Below are 24,633 nucleotides of genomic sequence, written 5' to 3' on the forward strand. Positions count from 1 at the left end.
GAGGGAGACCATTCCAAACAGTGGGACCAGTCACATCCCACCCCCCCACCCACACCCGCTTGGGTTTTTACTTAAAACCAAGTTTCCAGCCCACAGCCAGGCAGTGTGGACTCTTTAAAGCCAGGTGCAAATTTTTTTGCAAAGATTTCCAATCCAAGGTGCCTTCGTTTCCTGGTCACCAGACTCCTCAGTTAAGGGCTCTTAATTGTTGTGTGAGATGCAGCCGGGAGGCAGATAAGTGTCTTGGAATTCAAATGGAGAAATCTCCAAGGGATGGGTTACTCTGCTGGCAGGCAGAGCTACGGAAATCTGGAGACTTGGAGAATTGTTTGTTCCAACCTTAAACTTGCTAACATGCAGCTCTGACATCTAAGTCTTGAAACCCTAAACTGTAGCACGGTTTTCCTTTCCAGTTAAATACAGTCCCAAAGCCTTTCTGGAGGATTTATCACTGCATCGCGCGCGCGTGTGTCTTTTTGTACATGCTACCTCCTGACTCTGCAGCACATGTTGCTGAGTTGTGCTGTGCTGCTTTTCAAAGTGCCAGCGAGCCACAACCACTTCCAGCACATTCTATTCCAGGGGTATAGAGCTTCAGTAGGCCAAGTAAGTGTGTGTGTGTGTGTTCGTGTTCGCACGCGTACACACACACACACACACCATCTTTCTCTTTTTTTTTTTTTAAAATAATTTTTATTGATTTTACAACATAAACAAAAAACAAATAAACATAACACGACTTCCCCGAGCCTCCCCTTCACTGCATCCATATTTTAAGATTTTTAGCAATTCTTCATCCCATTTTTATATTTAATTCTCTTTAAAAAAAAAAAAAAAATTCTATTTTATAAATTTCGATTTATAGCTGTAATTCTTTGTATCCAATCCCTTGACATCTTAACATTCCGAAATTTTACAACAATTTTTAAGATAGATTTTAAATTTTTTCCAGTCCTCCTCCACTGTCTCTTTCCTCTGGTCACGGATTCTGCCGGTCATCTCTGCCAGTCCCATAAATTCAGTCACCTTGGTCTGCCATTCTTCCAGAGTAGGTAATTCTTTAGTCTTCCAATACTTCGCCAAAAGGATTCTTGCTGCTGTTGTTGCATACATAAAAAAGGTCCTATCTTTCTTTGGTACCAATTGGCCGACCATGCCCAGGAGAAAAGCCTCCGGTTTCTTTACAAATGTCCACTTAAGGATTTTCTTAATTTCGTTATAGATCATTTCCCAGTAGGCCTTAATCTTTGGGCAGGTCCACCAAAGGTGATAAAAAGTTCCTTCACATTCATTACACTTCCAACAATTGTTATTGGGCAAATGATATATCTTTGCAAGCTTGACTGGGGTCATGTACCACCTATAGATCATTTTCATTATGTTCTCTTTCAGGGCACTGCATGCCGTAAATTTAATACCTGTGGTCCATAACTGCTCCCAGTCAGCAAACATAATATCATGACCAATATCCTGTGCCCACTTAATCATAGCTGATTTAACCGTTTCATCCTGTGTATTCCATTTTAGCAGCAGATTATACATTCTAGACAAATTCTTAGTATTGGGTTCTAGCAATTCTGTTTCTAACTTTGACCTCTCCTTCTGAAATCCTATTTTTCTGTCCTGCTTAAAAGTTTCATTGATCTGGAAATAATGTAACCAATCTCGGACTTTAGGTTTCAATTTCTCGAAACTCTGTAGTTTCAACTTTTCACCATCATATTCTATAATTTCACAATATTTTGGCCAATCTGTATCCATGTTCAGTCTTTTTACCGCCTTGGCTTCCATTGGTGACAACCACCTAGGGGTTTTACTTTCAAACAGATCTTTATATCGATTCCATACATTATACAATGCTTTCCTAACAATATGATTTTTAAAATTTCTATGTACCTTTACCTTATCGTACCATAAATATGCATGCCAACCAAAGTTATTATCATAACCTTCCAGGTCTAGAATGTCTGTATTCTCAAGAAGTAGCCATGGTTTCAGCCAGCAGAAAGCTGCTGCTTCATAGTAAAGTTTTAAGTCCGGCAGGGCGAAGCCCCCTCTATCCTTTGCATCAGTTAGAATCTTAAATTTTATTCTGGGTTTTTTGCCCTGCCAGACAAATTTAGATATGTCTTTCTGCCACTTCTTGAAACAGTCCATCTTATCTAGGATTTGCAATGTCTGGAACAGAAACAACAATCTCGGCAATACATTCATCTTGATAACAGCAATTCGGCCTAACAAGGAAAGTCTCAATCTTGACCATATATCAAAATCTTTCTTCACTTCAGCCCAACATTTCTCATAATTATCTTTAAATAGGTTCACATTCTTAGATGTTAAATTCACCCCCAGATATTTTACCTTTTTAGTAATTTCCAAACCAGTTTCTCTTTGAAAACTGTCTTTTTCCCCCACCGTAAGATTTTTTTCCAACACCTTTGTCTTATGTTTATTTAATTTAAAACCTGCTACCTGACCAAATATTTCAATAAGTTCCAAAACTCTTTTTGTACTGGTTTCTGGCTGTTGTAATGTCAAAACTAGATCATCTGCAAATGCTCTTAACTTATAATGTTTAGTTCCGACCTGTATACCTTTAACCAGCTGGTCTCTTCTAATCATATTTAGGAAAACCTCCAGTACCGATATAAACAATAGAGGAGAGATTGGGCATCCCTGTCGTGTCCCTTTCTCTATTGGAATTTCGTCCATAACCATGCCATTTACAGTTAGTTTGGCCTTTTGCTCAGAGTAAATTGCACTTATACCATTTTCAAAGTTCTTGCCTACCCCCATCCCTTGGAGATTCCTCTTCATAAAGCTCCAACAAATATTGTCAAAGGCTTTCTCTGCATCCACAAAAATCAAAACAGCTTTTCTATTTATGTCAGTTTCCAGAAGTTCTAGAATATCTATAATATTCCTCACATTATCTGACAATTGCCTGCCTGGTAGAAAGCCTGTTTGGTCCCTGTGAATCTCCTCTAACAACACTTTTTTGAATCTTTTTGCTAAAATGTCTGCAAAAATTTTATAATCCACATTCAAAAGTGATATAGGGCGATAATTCTTAACTTGATGTTTCTCAGTTTCTGTCTTCGGTATAAGTGAAATGAATGCTTCCTTCCACGATTCGGGAGCCTTTTTCCCTTCCAAAATTTGATTGCAGACTTCTTTCAATAGTTGTATTAACCAATCCTTCAGTACTTTATAATATCTCGCGGTTAGTCCGTCTGGTCCTGGTGATTTTCCCAGCTGCATATCCTGAATGGCGCTCTCTATTTCTTGATCTGTAATTTTCTCATTCAAACTCCTTCTATTATTTTCAGAGATTTTTGGTAGGCCGTATTTTCCGATAAATTCTTCTATCTCCTGTTCGTTTTTTGGCCCTTGTTTGTATAATTTCTTGAAGAAACTTTGAAAACAATTGCTTATCTCATTTGGTTTATTAATAAACTTCCCATCTACTTCAAGTGATGTCACTGTATTCAATTTTTGCCTCTTTTTCAGTTGCCAAGACAGTAGCTTCCCACATTTATCTGCGGACTCAAAAGTCTTTTGTCTCATTTGTTTAATTTTCCATTCTATTTCCTGATTCATCAATTCCATATATTGTGTTTGATAGAATTTTATTTCTCTTAATATCTCATGAGATTTAGGCTTAGATCTCAATTTCTTCTCCCCTTCTTTTATTAGGTTCCAAATTTTCTCTTTCTTCTCATTCTGTTTTTTCCTCTTTATTGAATTCTGTTGTATTAGGAAGCCACGCATCACGGCTTTACTTGCATCCCAAATAACTCTTTTTTCGGTATCTGATCTCATGTTAATCTCGAAGTAGTCTTTAAGTGTTTTTTGGGCCTTTTTACAAATTTCCTCATCTCCAAAGAGGGTGTCATTCATTCTCCATCTAAAGGTTCCAGCTGTTGTCAGTTTCATTTCCATCTTGACAGCATTGTGGTCAGAACAGGTCTTTGGGCAGATTTCTATTTTTTTAACCTTCGATGCCAGATTACTAGATTACATCTTTCTCAGGCCTTTGAAACTCTTCCCAGGCCACACCTCTCAACAACCAGGCTTCACACACGCTCCTTCCGTCTCATTGCCTGACTAGAATTTTTCTTGCGAACCACTTAGCGGTTCAATCACAATCAAGTGAGCCAGGCAAAAAACATTCCTTTTCAACCAGGCCTTTGGTTGATTTGATTGACATCCTAGGCCCTTTTAAAATGTGTTCGGGGGGGTAGGGAGTTATTGGGTTGTTACTGCTTTTATTTTGATTATGTATTTTGTGGTTTGATATTTTGATTCTATTTTGTGAATCGCCCGGAGACCTCCGAGTATAGGGTGGTATATAAATTCAATAAGAAAGAAAGAAAGAAAGAAAGAAAGAAAGAAAGAAAGAAAGAGTGATATGTACAATTTGTTATATAAACAACAAAGTAAGGATAACATCTGCAGTAATTTTTTGGATGCCAGGATCCCTGTGGTGCCACAGAGCAGTTGAGGAGTCCCTGTTTTCTGCATGCAGCTTTGTCAGGGTACCACTTTGCCCCAGGCAAGTCATAGAATCATAGAATCCTAGAGTTGGAAGAGACCACAAGGGCCATCGAGTCCAACCCCCTGCCAAGCAGGAAACACCATCAGAGCACTCCTGACATATGGTTGTCAAGCCTCTGCTTAAAGACCTCCAAAGAAGGAGACTCCACCACACTCCTTGGCAGCAAATTCCACTGTCAAACAGCTCTTACTGTCAGGAAGTTCTTCCTAATGTTTAGGTGGAATCTTCTTTCTTGTAGTTTGGAACCATTGCTCCGTGTCTGCTTCTCTGGAGCAGCAGAAAACAACCTTTCTCCCTCCTCTATGTGACATCCTTTTATATATTTGAACATGGCTATCATATCCCCCCTTAACCTCCTCTTCTCCAGGCTAATCTCTGATCACGCTTCTTGCTTTATCTTGGTGGAAGATAGTGAGGGGTGTGTGAGTGTGTGTGGAAATCGCCCTAATGTACAAAGGCAAAAAATCAATTTTGCCTCTCATCCAAACAAACTCTCAGGCTGCATCCAGACAGTGTTTTATTCCATTTTCCTCTCATTTCCTCACCTGATTTCCATGTTTTATGCAATCTTCCACATGATGTGAAAGCCTGTTCAGCAAATCTAATGGAAGTGTAGTGCTCATTCCCTGTGTTCTTTCCAGAGGTAAAAATCCACCTGCAGCCCTGTTAACTCAGAAAATTGCAGGAGTTTTGTGTTGTAATTTCATGAGATGAAATTTGGGGGTGGTATCCCAGCACGCAGTTCTTTGCCACCATTTAAATTTAGCATGGCATGGTGGTGTGTTGGTCAAAAAACCACAGCTCTGTAACGGAAAAGGTAATGCCGTGTAAATGGAATGTTGGAAGTGGGGACAGAAGCGTTATCACCAGGAAAACTTAATGAAATAAGCCCCATGTCTGAATGCAGCCTCAGATCACCTCCCTGCAAAATTTCACAACAAGGAGGGTTCTTGGAACCTGCTGACGGCACCCTAGTCTGTCACTCCAGGAATTATGGGCAGGCATCCAGGTCTTGCAGAGCTTCCTTGGGCTCCCCGCATCATCTGCACTGCATGCACCCAGTTCCAGGCTACCGTTGGTGAAATTCCCAGGGGGTCCCAGAGATGACAAATAGGATTACAGTGTACCTCTAGTTACAAACTTAATTTGTTCCGGAGGTCCACTCTTAACCTGAAACTGTTCTTAACCTGAGGCACGCTTTCGCTAATGGGGCCTCTTGCTGCTGCTGCTGCTGCGCCACCGGCACACAATTTCCGTTCTCATCCTGGGGCAAAGTTCTCAACTCGGGGTAACTCTTCCAGGTTAGCGGAGTTTGTAACCTGAATCGTTTGTAACCTGAGGCATTTGTAACTTGAGGTACCACTGTACTCCTTCCCTCCTCCAGCTGCTTTTCTTCATGGCAAGGCGCGGGGGAGACTAGTGTGGCCCCGTCCATGGGCTGGTGAAGGAGCAGCTGGTCCTGCTGTTGCTTTCCTTGTCCCACTCTGTTCCTTTTTCCTTTTGTGCTGTGTCTGTTAGATACTGAGTCTGCTGTATCTTTTGGTATCAGTGCTTAGAAAATAGTAGGCACTTTATAAATGTTAAAGACAAAATAGCTCTGTCTGTGGTTCTCCTCCTGGCCCCTCCACCCATGCTTTTATTTTTGTTCTCTGCAAAGGTCAACCCCACACCGCAGGGGGCCCAAGCCTTGCTGAAGATGATGTACTGTCCGTTCTGCCAAGGCCTAGTTGCTGTCAAGCCGTGTTACAACTACTGTTTCAATGTCATGAGGGGCTGCCTCGCCAACCAAGGCGAGCTGGACACGGAGTGGAATAACTTCATAGGTGAGTGGCTCTTGTTTGTTCAGTTTATTTAAACCAGGCAATGGAGAATTAACAAAATGAAACAAACCCCCGTGTGATTTAATTAATTATTTAGAAAAGTGTATATAGACTGCTTAATAAAAACAGAACAACATGGCTGGCATAAATTGATAAGGTGTTGCCCAAGAATAGGGATCCCAGGAAGGTTGTCAGCTAGGGGAAAGAACAAGAGATAGGTTAATAAATAAGGTTAAGGTACAAAGAAGTCAGACTCCTCTAGATTTACACCAAACCACCACAATTAAGACTAGTTGCTTAGTTCTTTAGCTAGCTTTTTAACTAGTAATGGACCCAAATATAAGCATTTTGAAGCATAGAAGTTTACACTTACTTTTTGACACTGAAAGTGTTGAAAGTCCTTATTTGTTAGTTCAGTGTGCTGTGGCACCTGGGGTGCCTTGAAGGATGGTCAGGGGGGCTGCAGACAACAGGGGCTGCAGCGGAGGACTCCCAAGGAGAGGGGAGAGGAGAGGAGGCTGAGGGAACACACCACAAGGGAGTGTGTTCAAAAAGGGGTGAGGGGCTGCTGGCTCTGCAGGCAAGGGGGGACATAACTGGGCTCCTCAGGTTCAGAGCATGTTTTCCCTACTAGGCACCTGAGCCCCCAGGGGAGTTGCAGAAACAATGTAGTTGGTCAAGGGAGCTGTAGACTCAAAAAGATTGAAAAGCTCTGTATTAGTGGATCTCTCTCCCCCCCCCCATATAATTTAATTTAATTATTTTTCTCTCGGTTTCTGCCACTCCCTTTACCTTTTAAGAGCCATGCTGTATAAAGTGTGATATCGCACCTGGCTGAATTTTCTGACAGCATTTCACTGAACAGCTCTAAGCACTGTATCCAAAACAATATAAAGTAATGATCCACAATACTTAAAAGGCCAATGTCCAACAAGACTAAGGTTCCTTATCCCTTCTTTAGGCCTTTTGAATATTTTTAGTTCCATTGGGATGCAACTGAAATTTTCTGCTCCAGGCATCTAAATAGCTGGCCTTGTTATCAGTGGAGCAGGGAGAGGACTTCTGAGCCTTCTGGGAAATCCACCCTAAGTAGCTCTGGGATTACAATTCCCAGGGTCCTTTGGGGAAATCCTGAGAACAGGGGTGGACAAATGTGTCAATTTTGGTTTCTCCCGCTTTCTAACTTTTCTAGTATAAGTTCATTTTGCTACTCTCCCACATCAGTCTGGATCTCTTTTTAAAAGTCCTTGTGAAAATTCGCCAGCATTTTAGTACAGTGGACGCTCGGGTTGTGAACCTGATCTGTGTGGGATGCACGTTCGCAACCCACAGCGGTGCGTCTGCGCATGTGCAAAGCGCGATTTAGCGCTTCTGCTCATGCACGACCACCAAAATCCGGTACTTCCGGGTTTTGGCGGTCCATAACCAAAAACAAACAAAGAAAGAAACGCAACCTGAAGCGTCTGTAACCCAAGGTATGGGATGTACTTGTTTATCCTAAGGGACACATTTTTGTGTGCAATTTTCCCTTATACATTGCATTGTTTTATGTTTCTGTTCTTCTAGGTTTATGTTTCATTGTTCCTCTTATCATTAGGATCATTAAATGTGTTGCCTGCTCTTCATCCAGGGCAGGTTGCAAACATTTAAATTTTGTTGTTAGAAACAGTTAAAACCATTTACAGTCACAGAAACAGAGCTAGCCCTGTTGTTTTTCCACTAATACATGCAGATGTGTGTGAGTGTGTGTTTGCTTGTTTGTTTTATAACCAGATATACACATTTTTACGGGATGTGGGTGGCGCTGTGGGTTAAACCACAGAGCCTAGGACTTGCCGATCAGAAGCTCAGCGGTTCAAATCCCTGTGATGGGGTGAGCTCCCGTTGCTCGGTCCCTGCTCCTGCCAACCTAGCAGCTCAAAAGCACGTCAAAGTGCAGGTAGATAAATAGGAAGGTAAACGGCGTTTCCGTGCGCTGCTCTGGTTTGCCAGAAGTGGCTTAGTCATGCTGGCCACATGACCCAGAAAAACTGTCTGTGGACAAATGTTGGCTCCCTCGGCCAGTAAAGCAAGATGAGCACCGCAACCCCAGAGTCGGTCACGACTTGACCTAATGGTCAGGGGTCTCTTTACCTTTACCTTTACACATTTTTAAAATAGTGTTTTTGGTCAGAGAGCTGCACCGCAAAATGCGAAGTACTGTACACATTTTGTTAGGTAGTTGCATCTTGGTAAAAAGTAGAGGTTCATGTTAAAAGGTGATCTGAACTGAATTTCTCACCCCACCCCATCATTCCCTGAGAACTTGGTAGCGGAGATGACAAGGCTTGCAGATGCTGTAGCAGGAACTTCTTCCAGGTAGCCAAGACACAGTTACACTCTAGCAACGGCCCTTTTCATGGGCTAAAAACCTTTCTAGATTCCCTTGCCAGGCTGTTCTAGCCATGGCTCCGGATGATTTTCCCTCCCTCCCTCCCTCCCTCCCTCTCTGTGTGTGCAGGGCTGTTATTTGGCATAGAGGCCTGATATCCCTTCCTCTTGGGGCTTGTTACAGAGGCTTGCCTTGTCCTGTGCCTCTGCACCGAGCCTTCAGAAGCCCAGTTTCACCAGAGAGGATGTGAGCACACTAGCTAATTCATCCAAGACCATAACCAGAAGAGCTCAGGGCTGAAAAGAGTTGCAGCAAAAAAGTGCAGAATGTTTCAAAGGAGAAGGGCTGAGTGCCAGGAAGCTCAACAAAGGAGAACAGTCTGCTAATTGTAGGGGCCTCTGCACCACTCACAATGGCTCAAGAGGCAAAGCTCCTTGTGAGGAGGGAAGGCAGGAGCACTGGCAAAACAAGAGAGCCAGTGTCGTGTAGTGGTTAGAGTGCCTGCCTAGGACCTGAGGGTCTTCGGTTCAGATTCCCACTGGGTGGCTTTGGGCCAGTCGCTGCTTCACAGGGCTGTTGTTATGGGGAGGAGTGTCAGGAGCCAGTCAGGACCAGGTCAGAATGAAAAACACTGGTGTCAGTGAAGTTAACTCTTTATTGAAAAAAAAACCAAAACAGTGCAGGCCTAGCAACTCTTCCCAGTAGGGGCAGTTACAGGGACTGAAGGAGAGATTCCCTGGCTTCTTCACCAGACTGCTTCCTCTCTGCATCTTGGCCGCCCTCCTCTGCAGCCTCTGCTTCTGCCTCAATGTTTTCCTGCTCTCTGCCCCATCCTCTTCCTGCTCACTAAACATTGTTGCCTCTTCAGCTTATGACACCTTCTCCTCCCTGCCTGGTCCCTCATCTCCCTCTGACCATTTATCATCATCCAGTCCCCTGGCTCTCAGCCTTCTTCCCTTGAGGGTTCTCTTGGGGGTTCCCCAGCTGGTGCCTCCCACGCACTCCTCTGCACCCAGCCTGTCCATGGCACTCAGCCATTGAGAGCTTGTAGGCAGATGTTGCTGGTCAGAGCCAATGAAACTGAGTCAACAGACAAACAAACTGAGTCAACAGACAAACATTCTGACTTGCTGCTAGAAGGCAGCTTCCACTGCTCAGGTGTTCAGCAAATGCCTGAAGAGAGGAAGAGAGTCTATAGCTCTGGTGCCACAGCCAAGAATGTCCTGCCTCCAAGTCACAGCAGACCAGTCTTCATAAAGCCACCTGTCCCAAGTGAGGGAATGTACACATGAGAGGAGGCATTTCCCCCACCCCCAGGTAAACAAGCATACAGCTTTTACTGCTGTTCCAAACCATTATCAGCTTTGCCCTGGGGCACCTTGCTTCCTCCTCTACCCAGCCTCCACCCACCTCCTCAGTTGTGTAATTCTAAAGCCCTCTTGTCCTGAACCACAGCCCAATGCTGTTGAGGGGGGGAGGGGGGATTTACCATTCATCACGATTTGTTGGCAGGCAAGATCTTAGCAGGAGCAAGGATGTAGTCATTCCCATGCACCTTTAACGCATCTCCCTCGCTAAATCCTTGCATTTAAAAAGTGAAAACTTCACCCTCCTTCAAAAATGCCATCTGTCTCCCACCTGATTCATTATGGGTGGGGGTTGCAATAAAATGTATTTCTTCTTGGCCCATCCCTTTCAGCCCCCTGCCAGCACAGAAAGAGTTTCCATCTGTATCCTTCCTCTGAGACCAGAATTGTGCTTATCTCTGAATGCTTTGCGCTGGCAACTTGGATTGCTCCTCTCCCTCCCTCCCTCCCTCCCTCCCTCCCTCCCTCCCTCCCTCCTGTCCTCTCCTCTGCCCCCACCCCCACTCTCCCCTCCCAGCCTGAATAAGGATGGCATGCCTGAGTGGTGATTTGTGTGCTGCCATGACAATTGCAGGTCACAAAGGCCCCGATTCAGGAATGGTCTACTTAGCCACGAGGTTGGACAAAGACACCACATAACCCAAGAGATCCATTCTTTCTTCTCTTCTTCTGCCCCCACACACCCCCAAGTCTCTCTTTCAAATTTATTGATTATTTTGAAAAACCAAAAAGAATACCACTTTTTGTGTGTGTATCTTTTTTACAGTGTCTATCTATCTATCTATCTATCTATCTATCTATCTATGTATCTATCATCTATCTATCTATCTATCTATCTATCTATCTATCTATCTATCTATCATCTATCTCTATCTATAGTAATCCAAGACATTTTCTCTTGGCTGTAACAGGGGCAGCCTTGTTGGCTCACCAAGGCAGCTCTGAGCATTGCTCTAAGTCATGCTCTGCTTTCCTGTGGAATGCTTCCATTTTGCTGTCACATCAAAAGCCATTTCCCCCTCTTCACCCCGAGTACAATGAGGGATATTCATAGGAGCAGTCATTGCTCAGAAAGGCTGAAAGGTGAGCGTTATGGGAGCCGGCTGCAGTTCCATCTCAGGCTATACCTTGCCCAGCTGTCCCATCCCTTGCTCTGCATTTACTGAAGTTCTTTGGTCGGTCCATTTGCCTTTCCTGGGTGGGCAGCTTTGCAGGTGGGCACTGCATCTCCCCTATGCACTGGTCTATTGCTGGCCAGATCGAACGCCTGCTGCCAAATTGGCCAATAGCGGCGGGGGGGGGGGGGTGTCAGTGACATGCGCCATTGCTTACCTCAGTGCCCATGGCCAAACTTTTCACATCTGCAACCAATAAAGTTGTGGCATTATTTGATCCCAAAAATCCAATAAGCTGTGTGGTGTCTGGTTATTTGCAGCTTCGGGAATAGGGTTAGAATCATAGAATCATAAAGTTGGAAGAGACCACAAGGGCCATCGAGTCCAACCCCCTGCCAAGCAGGAAACACCATCAGAGCACTCCTGACATATGGTTGTCAAGCCTCTGCTTAAAGACCTCCCAAGAAGGAGACTCCACCACACTCCTTGGCAGCAAATTCCACTGTCGAACAGCTCTTACTGTCAGGAAGTTCTTCCTAATGTTTAGGTGGAATCTTCTTTCTTGTAGTTTGGAACCATTGCTCCGTGTCCGCTTCTCTGGAGCAGCAGAAAACAACCTTTCTCCCTTCTCTGTGTGACATCCTTTTATATATTTGAACATGGCTATCATATCACCCCTTAACCTCCTCTTCTCCAGGCTAAACATGCCCAGCTCCCTTAGCCGTTCCTCATAAGGCATCGTTTCCAGGCCTTTGACCATTTTGGTTGCCCTCCTCTGGACACGTTCCAGTTTGTCAGTGTCCTTCTTGAACTGTGGTGCCCAGAACTGGACACAGTACTCCAGGTGAAGTCTGACCAGAGCAGAATACAGTGGCACTATTACTTCCCTTGATCTAGATGCTATACTCCTATTGATGCAGCCCAGAATTGCATTGGCTTTTTTAGCTGCCGCGTCACACTGTTGGCTCATGTCAAGTTTGTGGTCAACCAAGACTCCTAGATCCTTTTCACATGTACTGCTCTCAAGCCAGGTGTCACCCATCTTGTATTTGTGCCTCTCATTTTTTTTGCCCAAGTGCAATACTTTACATTTCTCCCTGTTAAAATTCATCTTGTTTGTTTTGGCCCAGTTCTCTAATCTGTCAAGGTCGTTTTGAAGTGTGATCCTGTCCTCTGGGGTGTTAGCCACCCCTCCCAGTTTGGTGTCATCTGCAAATTTGATCAGGATGCCCTTGAGTCCATCATCCAAGTCGTTGATAAAGATGTTGAATAAGACGGGGCCCAAGACAGAACCCTGTGGCACCCCACTAGTCACTCTTCTCCAGGATGAAGAGGAACCATTGATGAGCACCCTTTGGGTTCGGTCAGTCAGCCAGTTACAAATCCACTGAGTGGTAGCATAGTCAAGACCGCATTTTACCAGCTTCTTTACAAGAATATCATGGGGCACCTTGTCAAATGCCTTGCTGAAATCAGGGTAGGCTACATCCACTGCGTTCCCTTCATCTACCAGGCTTGTAATTCTGTCAAAAAACGAGATCAGGTTCGTCTGACATGACTTATTTTTCAGAAATCCATGCTGACTATTGGTGATCACAGCATTCCTTTCTAGGTACTCACAGACTGTTTCTTAATGATCTGCTCCAGAATCTTCCCTGGTATTGATGTCAGACTGACTGGCGGTAATTATTTGGGTCCTCTCTTTTCCCCTTTTTGAAAATAGGGACAACATTTGCCCTCCTCCAGTCTGCCGGGACTTCGCCTGTTCTCCAAGAATTCTCAAAGATGACTGCCAGTGGTTCTGAGATCACATCTGCCAGTTCTTTTAATACTCTTGGATGCAGTTCATCTGGCCCTGGAGACTTGAATACATCTAAACTAGCCAAGTATTCTTGTACTATCTCCTTAGTTATTCTGGGCTGTGTTTCCTCTGCTGAATCATTTGCTCCAAATTCTTCAGGTCGGGCACTGTTTTCTTTATCGGGTTGTCACAGGGCCTCGCCATGCAAACATGGAGTGAGGATGAGCATGGTTTGCATTGGTGCTTAGCAGGCACTCATGGGTAATGCAGAAGGTTTGTGCCTTGGAAGGGAGTGGCTGCCTCTTCCCTTGCAAATATCCATTTTTCACAAGCCATTCTGAAATCACCGAGATGGGGTTTGGCATAGGGGCCACTTCATTTGGCCTGCGGCTACAAAGAGTCTTCTTTCAGCTTTAGGAGCTGTTGTGGCACGGCAAATTCAGATGTGCAAGGTCCCTTCATGATAGTCACAGGCTTGTCCACAAGCACTTTCCTAAGATTATACAAATGCCTTACAACTATGCAGCAATACTAACTAGAGATGCATTGCAATTATCACTGTGTGCATGGCCTTTCTGCTAGATCTACTTGTGTTCATTGCATGTACACAGGTAAATGATTTGGAGTGCTCCAATATCTTATTTTGGAGTAACTTAAGAAGTTCTAATGTGCTTAAAAGGGCTTGCGCACCACTTTCTTGAAACAGAAGCACCTTGTGTCCCCAGTGTTCTCAAATGCTTCTTCGAGCATACAAAACAGCTCTTCTTTAGAGTTCTTCCCGTGTCCCTTCTCCAGAGTGATCCTGGGAGTCAATCCTCAGTGTCTGATGGGCTCCAATCAGCACAAGGGGTGAGAAGACTCCGTGGCTAGAAAGCTTTCGTTCCGTGCTGATTGGGCGGCTGCAGGGTGCTGGAGACAGGAGCCCTGCTGCAAGGATAGAAATGGGTCTTCAACCACTACACCTCTACTTGGGATCACAAGAACAGCCTGGCTGCTGGATCGGGTCCATTTAGTCCAGCACCCTGAGGCTGGCCAGATGGCACTTTCGGAAGCCTGGAAGCAGAACTTGAGCACTATCCCTGAATTTTGCTCCTCAGCAACCAGTATTCAGAGCCATAAAACACTCAGTTTCCTTAATGTTCCTCGGCTGATTCCTGCCACCAATAAGCTAACAATGTAAATATATACAAGGGATGGAAGCCCTTCAGTGGAGAGGGTGTGTGCATGGGTGTTCTGATTTTTTTATATATATAAAAAGAAATGAAACAGGAAAACTTGAAACGGAGCATGAATAAACAAGGCAGATGGTATTATTTATTTTAGACAATCTGCTCTGATTGCAAAATTTCAGGGGAGGGTGCAGTTTGAAGAGCCTGGAATCTCTCCCTCCCCCTGGGGCTTAGAAGGCAAATGGGGAGGGGGAGGCAAGCAGGAAGCCCATATGGGAACTGGTGTGAGGAAGTGGAAAGCTGGGCAAAAAGCAGACGTCTAGCTGCCTTCCTTGGTTTCTGAAACAATGGGATGCCTACCTAGAGAATGTTCCAGATTTCGACGTTGTTTACTCTCCTTGTTTCATCAGCATGAGCAGGAGAGGTGCTGTTGGGAAGCTGCTGTGGTGGGTGGGGGGCAGTATAATAGATTGTAACTGGGTATCCAGTGGCTCACAAATTGCCATTCCCTGCCCCCTCGCTAGCAAACCCGTAATGTGAAAAAGCTCAGCAAGACCAGCAGAGTAAGCAGGCCTTTCAGTAGTTTTGTGACATCAGTGGCCAAAATGGTCATGCTGGCTGGGATTGCAATGCTGTCCAAAACATCTGGAGGGTACTCGGGTGGGGAAGATTGACTCATTGCATCTGCCACAACCCTCCACCCCACTGTTCCTGTATTCTGCCTCAGATTCCATGCTCATGGTGGCGGAGAGGCTGGAGGGCCCTTTCAACATTGAATCCGTCATGGACCCGATTGATGTGAAGATCTCTGATGCCATAATGAACATGCAGGAGAACAGCATGCAGGTCTCCCAAAAGGTATGGTGAGGGCATTTTGCATTTGGAGAGAGAGAGAAAGAGAGAGAAACTCATCTTAATGAAACCAAGGTTTCCAAGCCACGAGGCACCATGACCTCACTATAATTATGAATTACTTTTTAATTATTTATTTTTCATCTCTTGACATTTTTTTTTAAAAAAATGTAAGTACATTAGTTTGGTTGGATTGCATAATTTGAGTTGTCAAATTACCTGGATTTATTTTTTTTAAATGGGGGAATGAATGTTTGTTTTTTAAGGCAGGAGTAGAAACTGAAAGCTCAAGGGATAAAGTTGTCTACTTTTCAAGGTTAAACCATCCCTATAAAGAGTCAGGATGCTGAGCTGGTCAGCTAGCAGTTGCTGTGCTAAATCAGAAAACATCTGTATTGCAGTCTAGCATGTTAACTTCAAACTACTGGCACAATGGCTGCAAGAAGTGGGTGGGAGGTAAGAACAAAGATGCACAAAATCAAACTTCTGATACTGTTATGTGTCTCCCATCGGTTTAGGTTTTCCAAGGGTGTGGGCAGCCCAAGACACTTGCGCAGAGCCGGACGTCTCGCTCCATTTCAGAAAGCAGCTTCAGTGCCCGTTTCAGACCCTACAACCCAGAGGAGAGGCCGACCACAGCAGCTGGCACCAGCTTAGATAGACTGGTGGGTATACAGAGATCTGTGGTGTGTGGTTCAACATGACTAGGAATGGGGGTCTTCTCTCCCCTGCATAGAGCAGCACTGCCGAGCTGGTGGCCCACAGGCCTGAAGGCTCATTATTGTTATTATTTATTACATTTCTACACCACCCATCATCAGTGGGTCACAGGGTGGTTTACAGTATAAAACCTCAGTAGTACTAGACTTAGTAACGAACAAAACAACACCCCCCACTCACTTTGCCTGGTAGAAGAGGAATGTTTTTGCCTGATGCCAAAATATATGTAATGAAGGCACCAGGCAAGCCTCCCTGGGGAAAGCATGCCACAAGCAAGGAGCCACCACAGAAAAGGCCTGTTCTTGTGTTGCTGCTCACTGGACCTCTTCATGGAGGAGGCACATGAAGAAGGCTGCAGTCCTGAGCCATGATCTGGCCTAACAAGCCTTTTCAGCTGACCTGTCATTTTGATTGGATCAAAATGCAATGCTCTGAAAAAATGAAGGAGCTCTTCAGTCTGTTTCAAAGTTTCCCATGGAGCAGCAGGCGCCAGAGGCTGTAAAAGCTGCTTTTAAGAAACGTTTTCTCTTCAGTCCCTGTTTGTGGGCTTTCTAGGAGCATCTGGTTGACCGCTAGGAGGCTTGGTCCTGCTCTAGATGGACCTTGCGTCTGATCCGCTTTTCTCACAGTGGCCACTCAGATGACTTTGGAAAGCTGAGCAAAACAGCAACTCTCCTCCTTTCAGTTCCCAGCTATTGGTATTCAGAGGACACTGCTTCCAGCTGTGGAGGCAGAACATAGCTTCACGGCTGGTAACCATGGGTAGCCTTATCCTTCACAGATTTCTCTAATCCTCTTTTTAAAGCCATCCAAGCTGGGTGCCCTTTTGGCAGCACAAAAGCTGTTTGCCTGCCAACTTCGTTAAGAGACCCCAAGTTCCAGCACTGTGAGAGAGGGAAGGGGAATAGCTCAGTGTGGTGTAGTGGTTAAGAGCGGTAGTCTCGTAACCTGGGGAACTGGGTTCGCGTCTCTGCTCCTCCACCTGCAGCTGCTGGGTGACCTTGAGTCAGTCACACTTCTCTGAAGTCTCTCAGCCCCACTCACCTCACAGAGTGTTTGTTGTGGGGGAGGAAGGGAAAGGAGATTGTTAGCCGCTTTGAGACTCCTTAAGGTGAGTGAAAGGCGGGATATCAAATCCAAACTCTTCTTCTTCTTCTCAATGGCAGAGCATCTTCTCTGCATGCAGAAGGTCCCAGACTCCCCAGGTAGGGCTGGGGGGACGACGACTCCAGCCTGGAACCCTGGAGAGCCACTGCCTGTCAGTGCAGACAATGCTGAACTAGATGGATCAGTGTCATAAGCCAGCTTCTTTTTTCTGGGGTTGTTTTGCTGAGCAAAAGAAGAGTAACTTTGATGATACTCTTTGACCAACAGGTGACAGATGTGAAGGAAAGGCTCAAGCAGGCCAAGAAATTCTGGTCCTCCCTTCCCAGCAATATCTGTAGCAATGAGAAGATGGCTGCTGACAGCATCAATGAAGAAGAGTGCTGGAACGGAAGTGACAAAAGCAGGTTTGGAAGAAGCCCAATTCCTCCTTTCATAGAATCATGGAATTGTAGGGTTGGAAGGGACCACAAGGGTCATCTAGTCCAACCACCTGACAATGCAGGGATCGTAGCTGCATAATCCCTGGCAGGTGGCCATCCAATCTCTCTTTAAAAACCTCAAATGAAACCTCAAACCTTTCAAGGTAGTCTGTTCCATTGTCAAGCAGCTCATACCCTCAGAATGTTCTTCCTAATGTTTAGGTGGAATCTCCTTTCTTTTAATTGGAATGCATTGGTTCAGGATTCAGATTCCAGACAGGAACCCTGTGTTAGGTAGGTGTGTTAGTCTGGTAGAAAAATAAAATAACAGAATGCCTCATTCTCACATAAAACTAAGCCGTGGCTTGCTAACAAACCATGAGTTGTCCCAGAGGAGATTAAACAAGCTGTGATATGTGTTTCCAAAACTCAGTTCATTTCCCAGCTGCACTTGCCTCATGCCTTTGTGGCTTGGTGAGCATTTGGAGTGGCCAAATGAACCATGGTTAATGCCAATGCAATGCCAAACCATAGTTTAAAAATCTAAGAACTTGCAAGCCTACAACAAACCATGGCTTCAGATCATGGTTTGCTGGCAGTAAGCACACCATAGTTCAGTGGCTGGGCAGCATTCACACATGGTTTAAACAATGGTTTAATATACCATGGTTCAATAAATGCTGCATTAGCATTTGTGTGAACCTGGCCAAAGAGGCTAACAAGCTTTCATTGGCATTTGGTTGGCCTACTGGACTAGATGAGCTGTTGGCCTGATCTAGAACCCTCTTCAGATGCATGAAGTGCGATCCTGAGTTACAGGTGTGTGTGTCGATAGATAGATGATAGATAGATAGATAGATAGATAGATAGATAGATAGATAGTAGATAGGTAGATAAACACAGAGTTTGTGGGACAGTGGTGGTGGTGAATTGTAAGCAGTGAGGTCAAAAATACAAAAAAAGTATAGGCAACTGTAGTTGCAGTAATAACAGTGGCCATTCACAAACAGTTGCTAATGATGACTCATTCAACCTGGCATTGGGAAGTTATTAATGCATGTAGGGCAGCTGAAGTTTCCAGGTATGACTGGAGATGCCCCCTGTGGAAACACTACCGGTTAGTCTAGACAATATTGAGCTTTGTGGACGAATGGTCTAACTTTGTATAAGGCAACTTCCTATGTTCTTGAGCAGACAAGAGGGGTGTGAAGACAAGGTCACCTCTCCCACTGTCTGTTCCATTCATCCCTCATCATGACCATTGCTGACCGTTGACTGAGTGGCCTCTGATGGAGTGAATGCTGTTTCTCACAGGTATGTCTACGCAGTGACAGCAAACGGCTTAGCCAACCAGGCGACCAATCCTGAAGTGCAAGTTGACACCTTGAAGCCAGACATGGTGATTCGCCGACAAATCATGGCTCTCCGCGTGATGACCAATAAGATGAAGAATGCCTACAACGGGAATGATGTTGACTTCATTGATATAAGTAAGTGCAGATGAGTTTTCCCAAGGCAAGGAGAGAGAACCTGAGGCTTGCCAGATGTTGCTGGATTCCAGCACCCATCATTCCAGACAACTGACCACACTATTGGGAGCTGTAGCCCATCGACTTTTGGAGAATGCCAGGCTCCTGGCCATATATCTAGAGCTTATTGAAGTTCTAGGATGCCTGGGGGGTCTGTTTCTGCAAAACGGAGGGGTGTGTAGGATTCTTCTGCATTCCTCTGATTTTCCTAGAGATCTGACTGGGTGATGGAAGCGTGGAAAGAATTTACCAATTTTGTTGTTGTTTAGTCGTTTAGTCGTGTCCAACTTTTCGTGACCCCCTGGACCAGAGCACGCCAGGCACTTCTGTCTTCCACTGCCTCCTGCAGTTTAGTCAAACTCATGCTGGTAGCTTCGAGAACACTGTCCAACCATCTTGTCCTCTGTCGTCCCCTTCTCCTTGTGCCCTCCATCTTTCCCAACATCAGGGTCTTTTCCAGGGAGTCTTCTCTTCTCATGGGGTTGCCCAAGTCTTGGAGCCTCAGCTTCACGATCTGTCCTTCCAGTGAGCACTCAGGGCTGATTTCCTTCAGAAATCTTCTTGCAGTCCATGAGACTCTGAAGAGTCTCCTCCAGCACCATAATTCAAAAGCATCAATTCTTCGGCGATCAGCCTTCTTTATGGTCCAGCTCTCACTTCCATACATCACTACTGGGAAAACCATAGCTTTTACTATACGGACCTTTGTTGGCAAGGTGATGTCTCTGCTTTTTAAGATTTACCAATTTACCATGTGGCAAAATGATGCGAGCCTGACTAGTGGTAGAATGCAGAGCATGAGAGTGATCACTTGGTGAACAGCCTTTCATTCTGCAGATAGATCACTTGGGTGTTGGAGGCAACTGGAAGCAAGTTCCATAAACTTGGGCCCACAGAGCTCCTTGCAGATATGAACCATACATTCAGGTCCTGGGGGACTACTAATAGTGACTCCCCGGAAGGCCTCAGTGATCAGTCAGGAATATAATGAATCAAATTGTTAAGAAGCTTGTAACGGAATACAAAAACTGTAGACCTGGCCCTTGAGCTTATTTGGCAGCCTGGGTAGACTTTTGAGCCCTGGAGTTAGGTGCCGGCAAGAGTCTGTCCCCATCAACAGTCTAGTCGCAGTGTTTTGCACCTGCTGGAGCACCAAACCAGGCTCAAAGGTGAATTGCAATTTTTGAGTCTGGAGTTGATGGGCTTCCTTAACAAAAAGAGTGGGGAGGTGCTGGCCCAGTCTGGATGATGTTTGCTCTGCACTGCATATGTTGAACTTTAAAACTTTCAATTTCCAAAAAAAGAGAGGGTGTTAAAAAAGTTGTAGTAAGGCTTAGGAATTGAAAAGATATTTTGATTAAATAAACATAATTTGGTGTTGCTTGGTAAGTAAAATGTGTGTAGAATTGCATAGAAATCATTAAAAATGATTGCCAAGTACTTGCAGTTATATATTAATATATATATTTTGTTGTTGTTGTTGTTTACCATTATCTGACATTTTCAAAAGGCAATATTAAAATTCTTTGGTTTTCCTAAAGCAGTTTATGTGCCTAACAAAAATAGTAGCAGATTTAAATTCCTCATACCCAAAAACGTATTTTTAAATACCCCCGACTGAAGAAATTTGCAAAAATTATATCCCCCCCATCTAAAATAACACACCCTGAATTGCACTTGTTGTTTGCAGCTGACTCCTGTCCAAATTTTGCCTCTTGCCTCTTTGGTGAGGAGTTGGTAGATGGGTTTTGCTCCCTGTTCAGGCTCCTCCAAACTCATAATATGGTGAATCTGAATAGAATGCTAGAATTGTAGAGCTAAACAAACTGTCTGTGCAATTCTTCCAGGTGATGAAAGTAGCGGAGAAGGCAGTGGAAGTGGCTGTGACATGCAGCAGTGCTCTCCCGAATTTGTGTTCAACGCAACAGAAGTCAAACAGAACACCAACAAAATGGACAAGAATGCCAGCCCCGGCAGTGCCTCCCCCAGGGTGGCCTCCTTAGAAGCACCTCTCCTCTTCAGCACCCTCTTTTTCCTGGCCGTGCAGAGACAGTGGAGATAACTGGGCCACTCCTTTCTTTCTTTTACTTTTTGAGGGTGGAAAATGACTGCTATTAAAACGAAACAGGCACCCGATTTCACTTTTGTACCATCTAGTGACTTGGGGGGGGGCAGGGAGGAGGGGTGTGTGATTTGTAAGTTAATGGACAGCAGTGTACAGTTTTTACCATGTTGCCGCTGGGTTTCATGAGTTTTTCCAAGATATCTCTCTCCCTCTCTCTCTCTCTCTCTCTCTCTCTCTCTCTCTTTGGGAAGGGGAAGATGAATGTGAGGATTTGGACCAGTTAGTCTGACCTGTTGACTGAGAAACCACAATAGATGTGGTGAACTAAGTTGTATATACAGGCCTGTAGGTAGCATTGCTTTTGTGTTGTTGTTTTTAAATAGCCCATTTCTCTCTTGCCTCGCCACAACCCCTTTCCTTTTATTTTATTTTAGCCTGTTCCCTGCAAAACAAATGGCTGAACCAGAGTCCTATCTTGGCATGTATCAAGGATGATACCAAAACACACACACACACAAAAACCCAACCCACATGAAATTATCTGTACAGAAGCAAATGGGTTTTTTTTTAAAAAAAATATCATCATATTTCATGGGCAGTGAAAGAAGCTGCCTCTCAAGCAAACAGACACTTCTTTGTATAATGTTGAGTTCCCACATGTATCCATTACGCTCAGATGCCTTACCTAGGAGAGGAAAGGGGCTAATTTCTTTGTGGGGTGTTCCAATCTTTAGAACAGAATGTGAACGGTTAGCTTCTGCACACCTTGTTCCCAGCTGTGGAAAGCAAATCATCATCTCCGCCAGCCCTTCCCCAAGAAATTACCCAGGTGCATTTATGGCAGTGGTTCCCAGCTGGTGTTCCGCAGGCCCCCAACTACCATAAGAGATACCAAAATTTTCAAAAGTAGGAGGTCCATGGCTTGGCTTTTGAAAATTGGGGGGGGGGGGGAGGTCTGCAGCTAAATGGGAACCATTGATATATGGGGTTCTGCCCCTCCCCCAGCTTAGAAGAGATTCCACACCCTCCCAGCACCCAATTTTTAACTGGAGCAAACATTTGGCTTCCAGAACCCCTTCCTAGTTTTGACAGTGTGGTCCCTAGGTACAATATCTGCTACGCTTCCTTGGTGTCAAACTGGGACTGCTACTCTGCAAGCTGTTTCACACAGGGAAATAGATTTAGGTCCCATCTGCTCTATACTTTTAAAGCAGTATCATATCACTTTATGACTTCAACCACGGCTTCTTCCAAAGAATCATTGGATCCATAGTTCATTAAGCATTCTGAAAGTTGTTAGGAGACCCCTGCTCCCCTCCCAGAGCTACAAATCCCAGAGTGGTTTAACAGTTGATCCCTCTTCCTACAGAGTTCTGGGAATTGTAGCTCTGTTGAGGGGAACAGGGGGTCTCCTAACAACTATCGGTGCCCTTAGCAAACTGCAGCTCCCAGTATTCTTTGTGGGAAGCTATGACTTGAGGCCATAAAGTGATATGATAGTGGTTTGAATGTATACTGCTTTTCTCACCAGATGGAGAATGGGAAGACTGGTCCATGTGATGTGTTTAGACCTCTTCCAGATGTTTTGGATCACAGCTCCAGCCTTCATGGCCAACGGTTAGGGAAGATGGTTGTCACAGTCAACAGCGACTGAGGGGTAATAGGCCACATTAACAGCTGGTGGGTTTTTAATGGGTTTCCAGGAACAGACTTTTAGGCAACAGGTGAGGGTGAGAGATTTTACCGAGAGGGAAAGGAAGGAGGCTGATGTGAGGCAAGATCTGCAACCTTCTTTCTTGGAAGATCCCACTTACCTCTAACCTCAGAGGGGGCTATACTGAGGCAACGGGAAACTCCTGGATAAATGTATATATTTTTATATTGGGGGGGAAGGGGTGAACAAATAAAATCACTTTAAATAGAATAATACATGTGAAGTCTGCAGGAAGACTAAAAACTTTTCTGGAAGTTTCTCCCTAGTTCAGCCATCGTTGTGTCTCTCTGACTCTGAGAACAATTGGCTGAGGGTAAAAGAGAAAGAATGAACAAGGAACATCATGAGAGGGGGATTTATTGCTATCCTGTGTTGTATTGTAAGCGGGGTGTGTGTGTGTTCGGGTTGTTCCTTCTATTTTTATACTGAAACATTAATTGCTTGGTAGACCAGGGTTGGGATTTTTGTTCACATCCCCCACCCCCCGCACTGAACCCCCCAAAAAGAAGAACTTTTATATAAAAGACAGAATTGTATTGGGTGAGATACTAAATAAATTGCTCCTGAGAGGCATAATATTTCCAGAAGTAGCCATTTATTTATTAAAACACCATGTTACTAAGCCAGACATAATTCTGGCTAGATGTTTGGTGTTTCTATTGGTTGGGGGTTTTTGCGGGGGGTGGAGGGGTCCTGTTGCTGAAAGCTGGTCACAGAAAACCTGAGAAAGGTTATAAATGTATGCATGGGAAGGAGCGGGGTGAATTGTAAATAACTGTTGCTTTAAGGAGTTGTGGGGGGAAAATGTGCCGGTGACTAAGAAACTACCTCATTTCTGAGGAATTTCCCTCCCAAAGTTTTTTATTTTGTTTTTAGTGCTGTTACACTGAAGAAGAAAATACCAGCAACCAGGGCCTACAGCAACCAGCCAAGGGAGTGATCCCCTACAGATCTCGTTAGACTGCTTTTAATTCTGAGCCTCAAACTAAGCCCAGCTGTTTCCCTTTTCAGTTCTTGGGCTGCACAAAAGGATTTCAGATGAGCCTTTTCTGCCAAGGGTTTCCATGGCTCCTAATGAACTGGATTAGGATGTATTACTTCCCAACCCCTTGTTTTCCTCTTTTCAAAGAAAATAATAATAATAATAATAATAATAATAATAATAATAATAATAATAATAATAATATTATTATTATTATTAAAGGGGGATTGTTATATGCATTTCAGTCATGAAATAACACAAATCAACCTTATGTTCTCGGGGTTTCTTGTGAGTATGTCCCAATAAGATCTAGGTGGATAACTCCTTCGTTTTATTTTGCTGGCTGGTGGCTAATGAGCTTGCCAGCGAGATTTAAATGGGCTGCAGTGAAACATGGAGTTTCTTGGAGCCTCTGCCAGCTGGGGGCGGGCAGGGGAGTTGTGAGAAATAAAACTGAGTAGAGCTCAGAAGAGAAAACGAGCTATGGGGGAGCTTGGTCTACATACAGAATAATAGGACTTTTCTGGATCCTCAACATGGGGTCTATGCAAAGAGCCTGTTCACACCAGCGTCTTCCTCGCTTGACGCCCACAACGTTCTGTGTGGATGGTTTGGCACTGGGTTAACGTCACCCAAAAAAACTTCTGATATTCTCCTGAACTCATCAAGCTCCTGTGAAGTTTACATGTGTCAAAATGTGTGCGCAATTGTGAGAAGCTGGGCCACAGGGTATTCCTGGGTTGTTTTTAAAGGCTTGTAAATTATCCTCTTAAAAGGGGGGGGGAATAGCCCATTTGGTGTACCCAACAACAAAGCCCCCTGCCCTCAGAATTTCCATTAATCCATATATAAATATATAAGGGACATGGGTGGCACTGTGGGTTAAACCACAGAGCCTAGGACTTGCCGATCAGAAGGTCGGCAGTTCGAATCCCTGCGACGGGGGTGAGCTCCCGTTGCTCAGTCCCTGCTCCTGCCAACCTAGCAGTTCGAAAGCCCGTCAAAGTGCAAGTAGATAAAAAGGTCCCACTCCGGCAGGAAGGT

At 44.6% G+C, this 24,633-nt stretch overlaps 1 protein-coding gene across 1 annotated transcript in view; it reads left to right on the forward strand.

The window, feature by feature from the left end:
• The window catches only part of GPC4 (glypican 4), a 118,824-nt gene extending 94,609 nt beyond the window's left edge, over positions 1–24,215 (forward strand). Inside the window, exons 4-9 of the mRNA XM_081846776.1 lie at positions 6,216–6,381; positions 14,929–15,059; positions 15,572–15,718; positions 17,148–17,284; positions 18,614–18,789; positions 20,676–24,215. Of these exons, the coding sequence (XP_081702902.1) occupies positions 6,216–6,381; positions 14,929–15,059; positions 15,572–15,718; positions 17,148–17,284; positions 18,614–18,789; positions 20,676–20,890 (972 nt within the window). The 3' untranslated portion in view covers positions 20,891–24,215. The remainder of the gene's footprint in view (positions 1–6,215; positions 6,382–14,928; positions 15,060–15,571; positions 15,719–17,147; positions 17,285–18,613; positions 18,790–20,675) is intronic.
• Positions 24,216–24,633: the final 418 nt, after the last annotated feature.

Source organism: Podarcis erhardii (assembly GCF_964252035.2).
Source record: "Podarcis erhardii genome assembly, chromosome: Z".
NCBI classification, from domain to species: domain Eukaryota; kingdom Metazoa; phylum Chordata; class Lepidosauria; order Squamata; family Lacertidae; genus Podarcis; species Podarcis erhardii.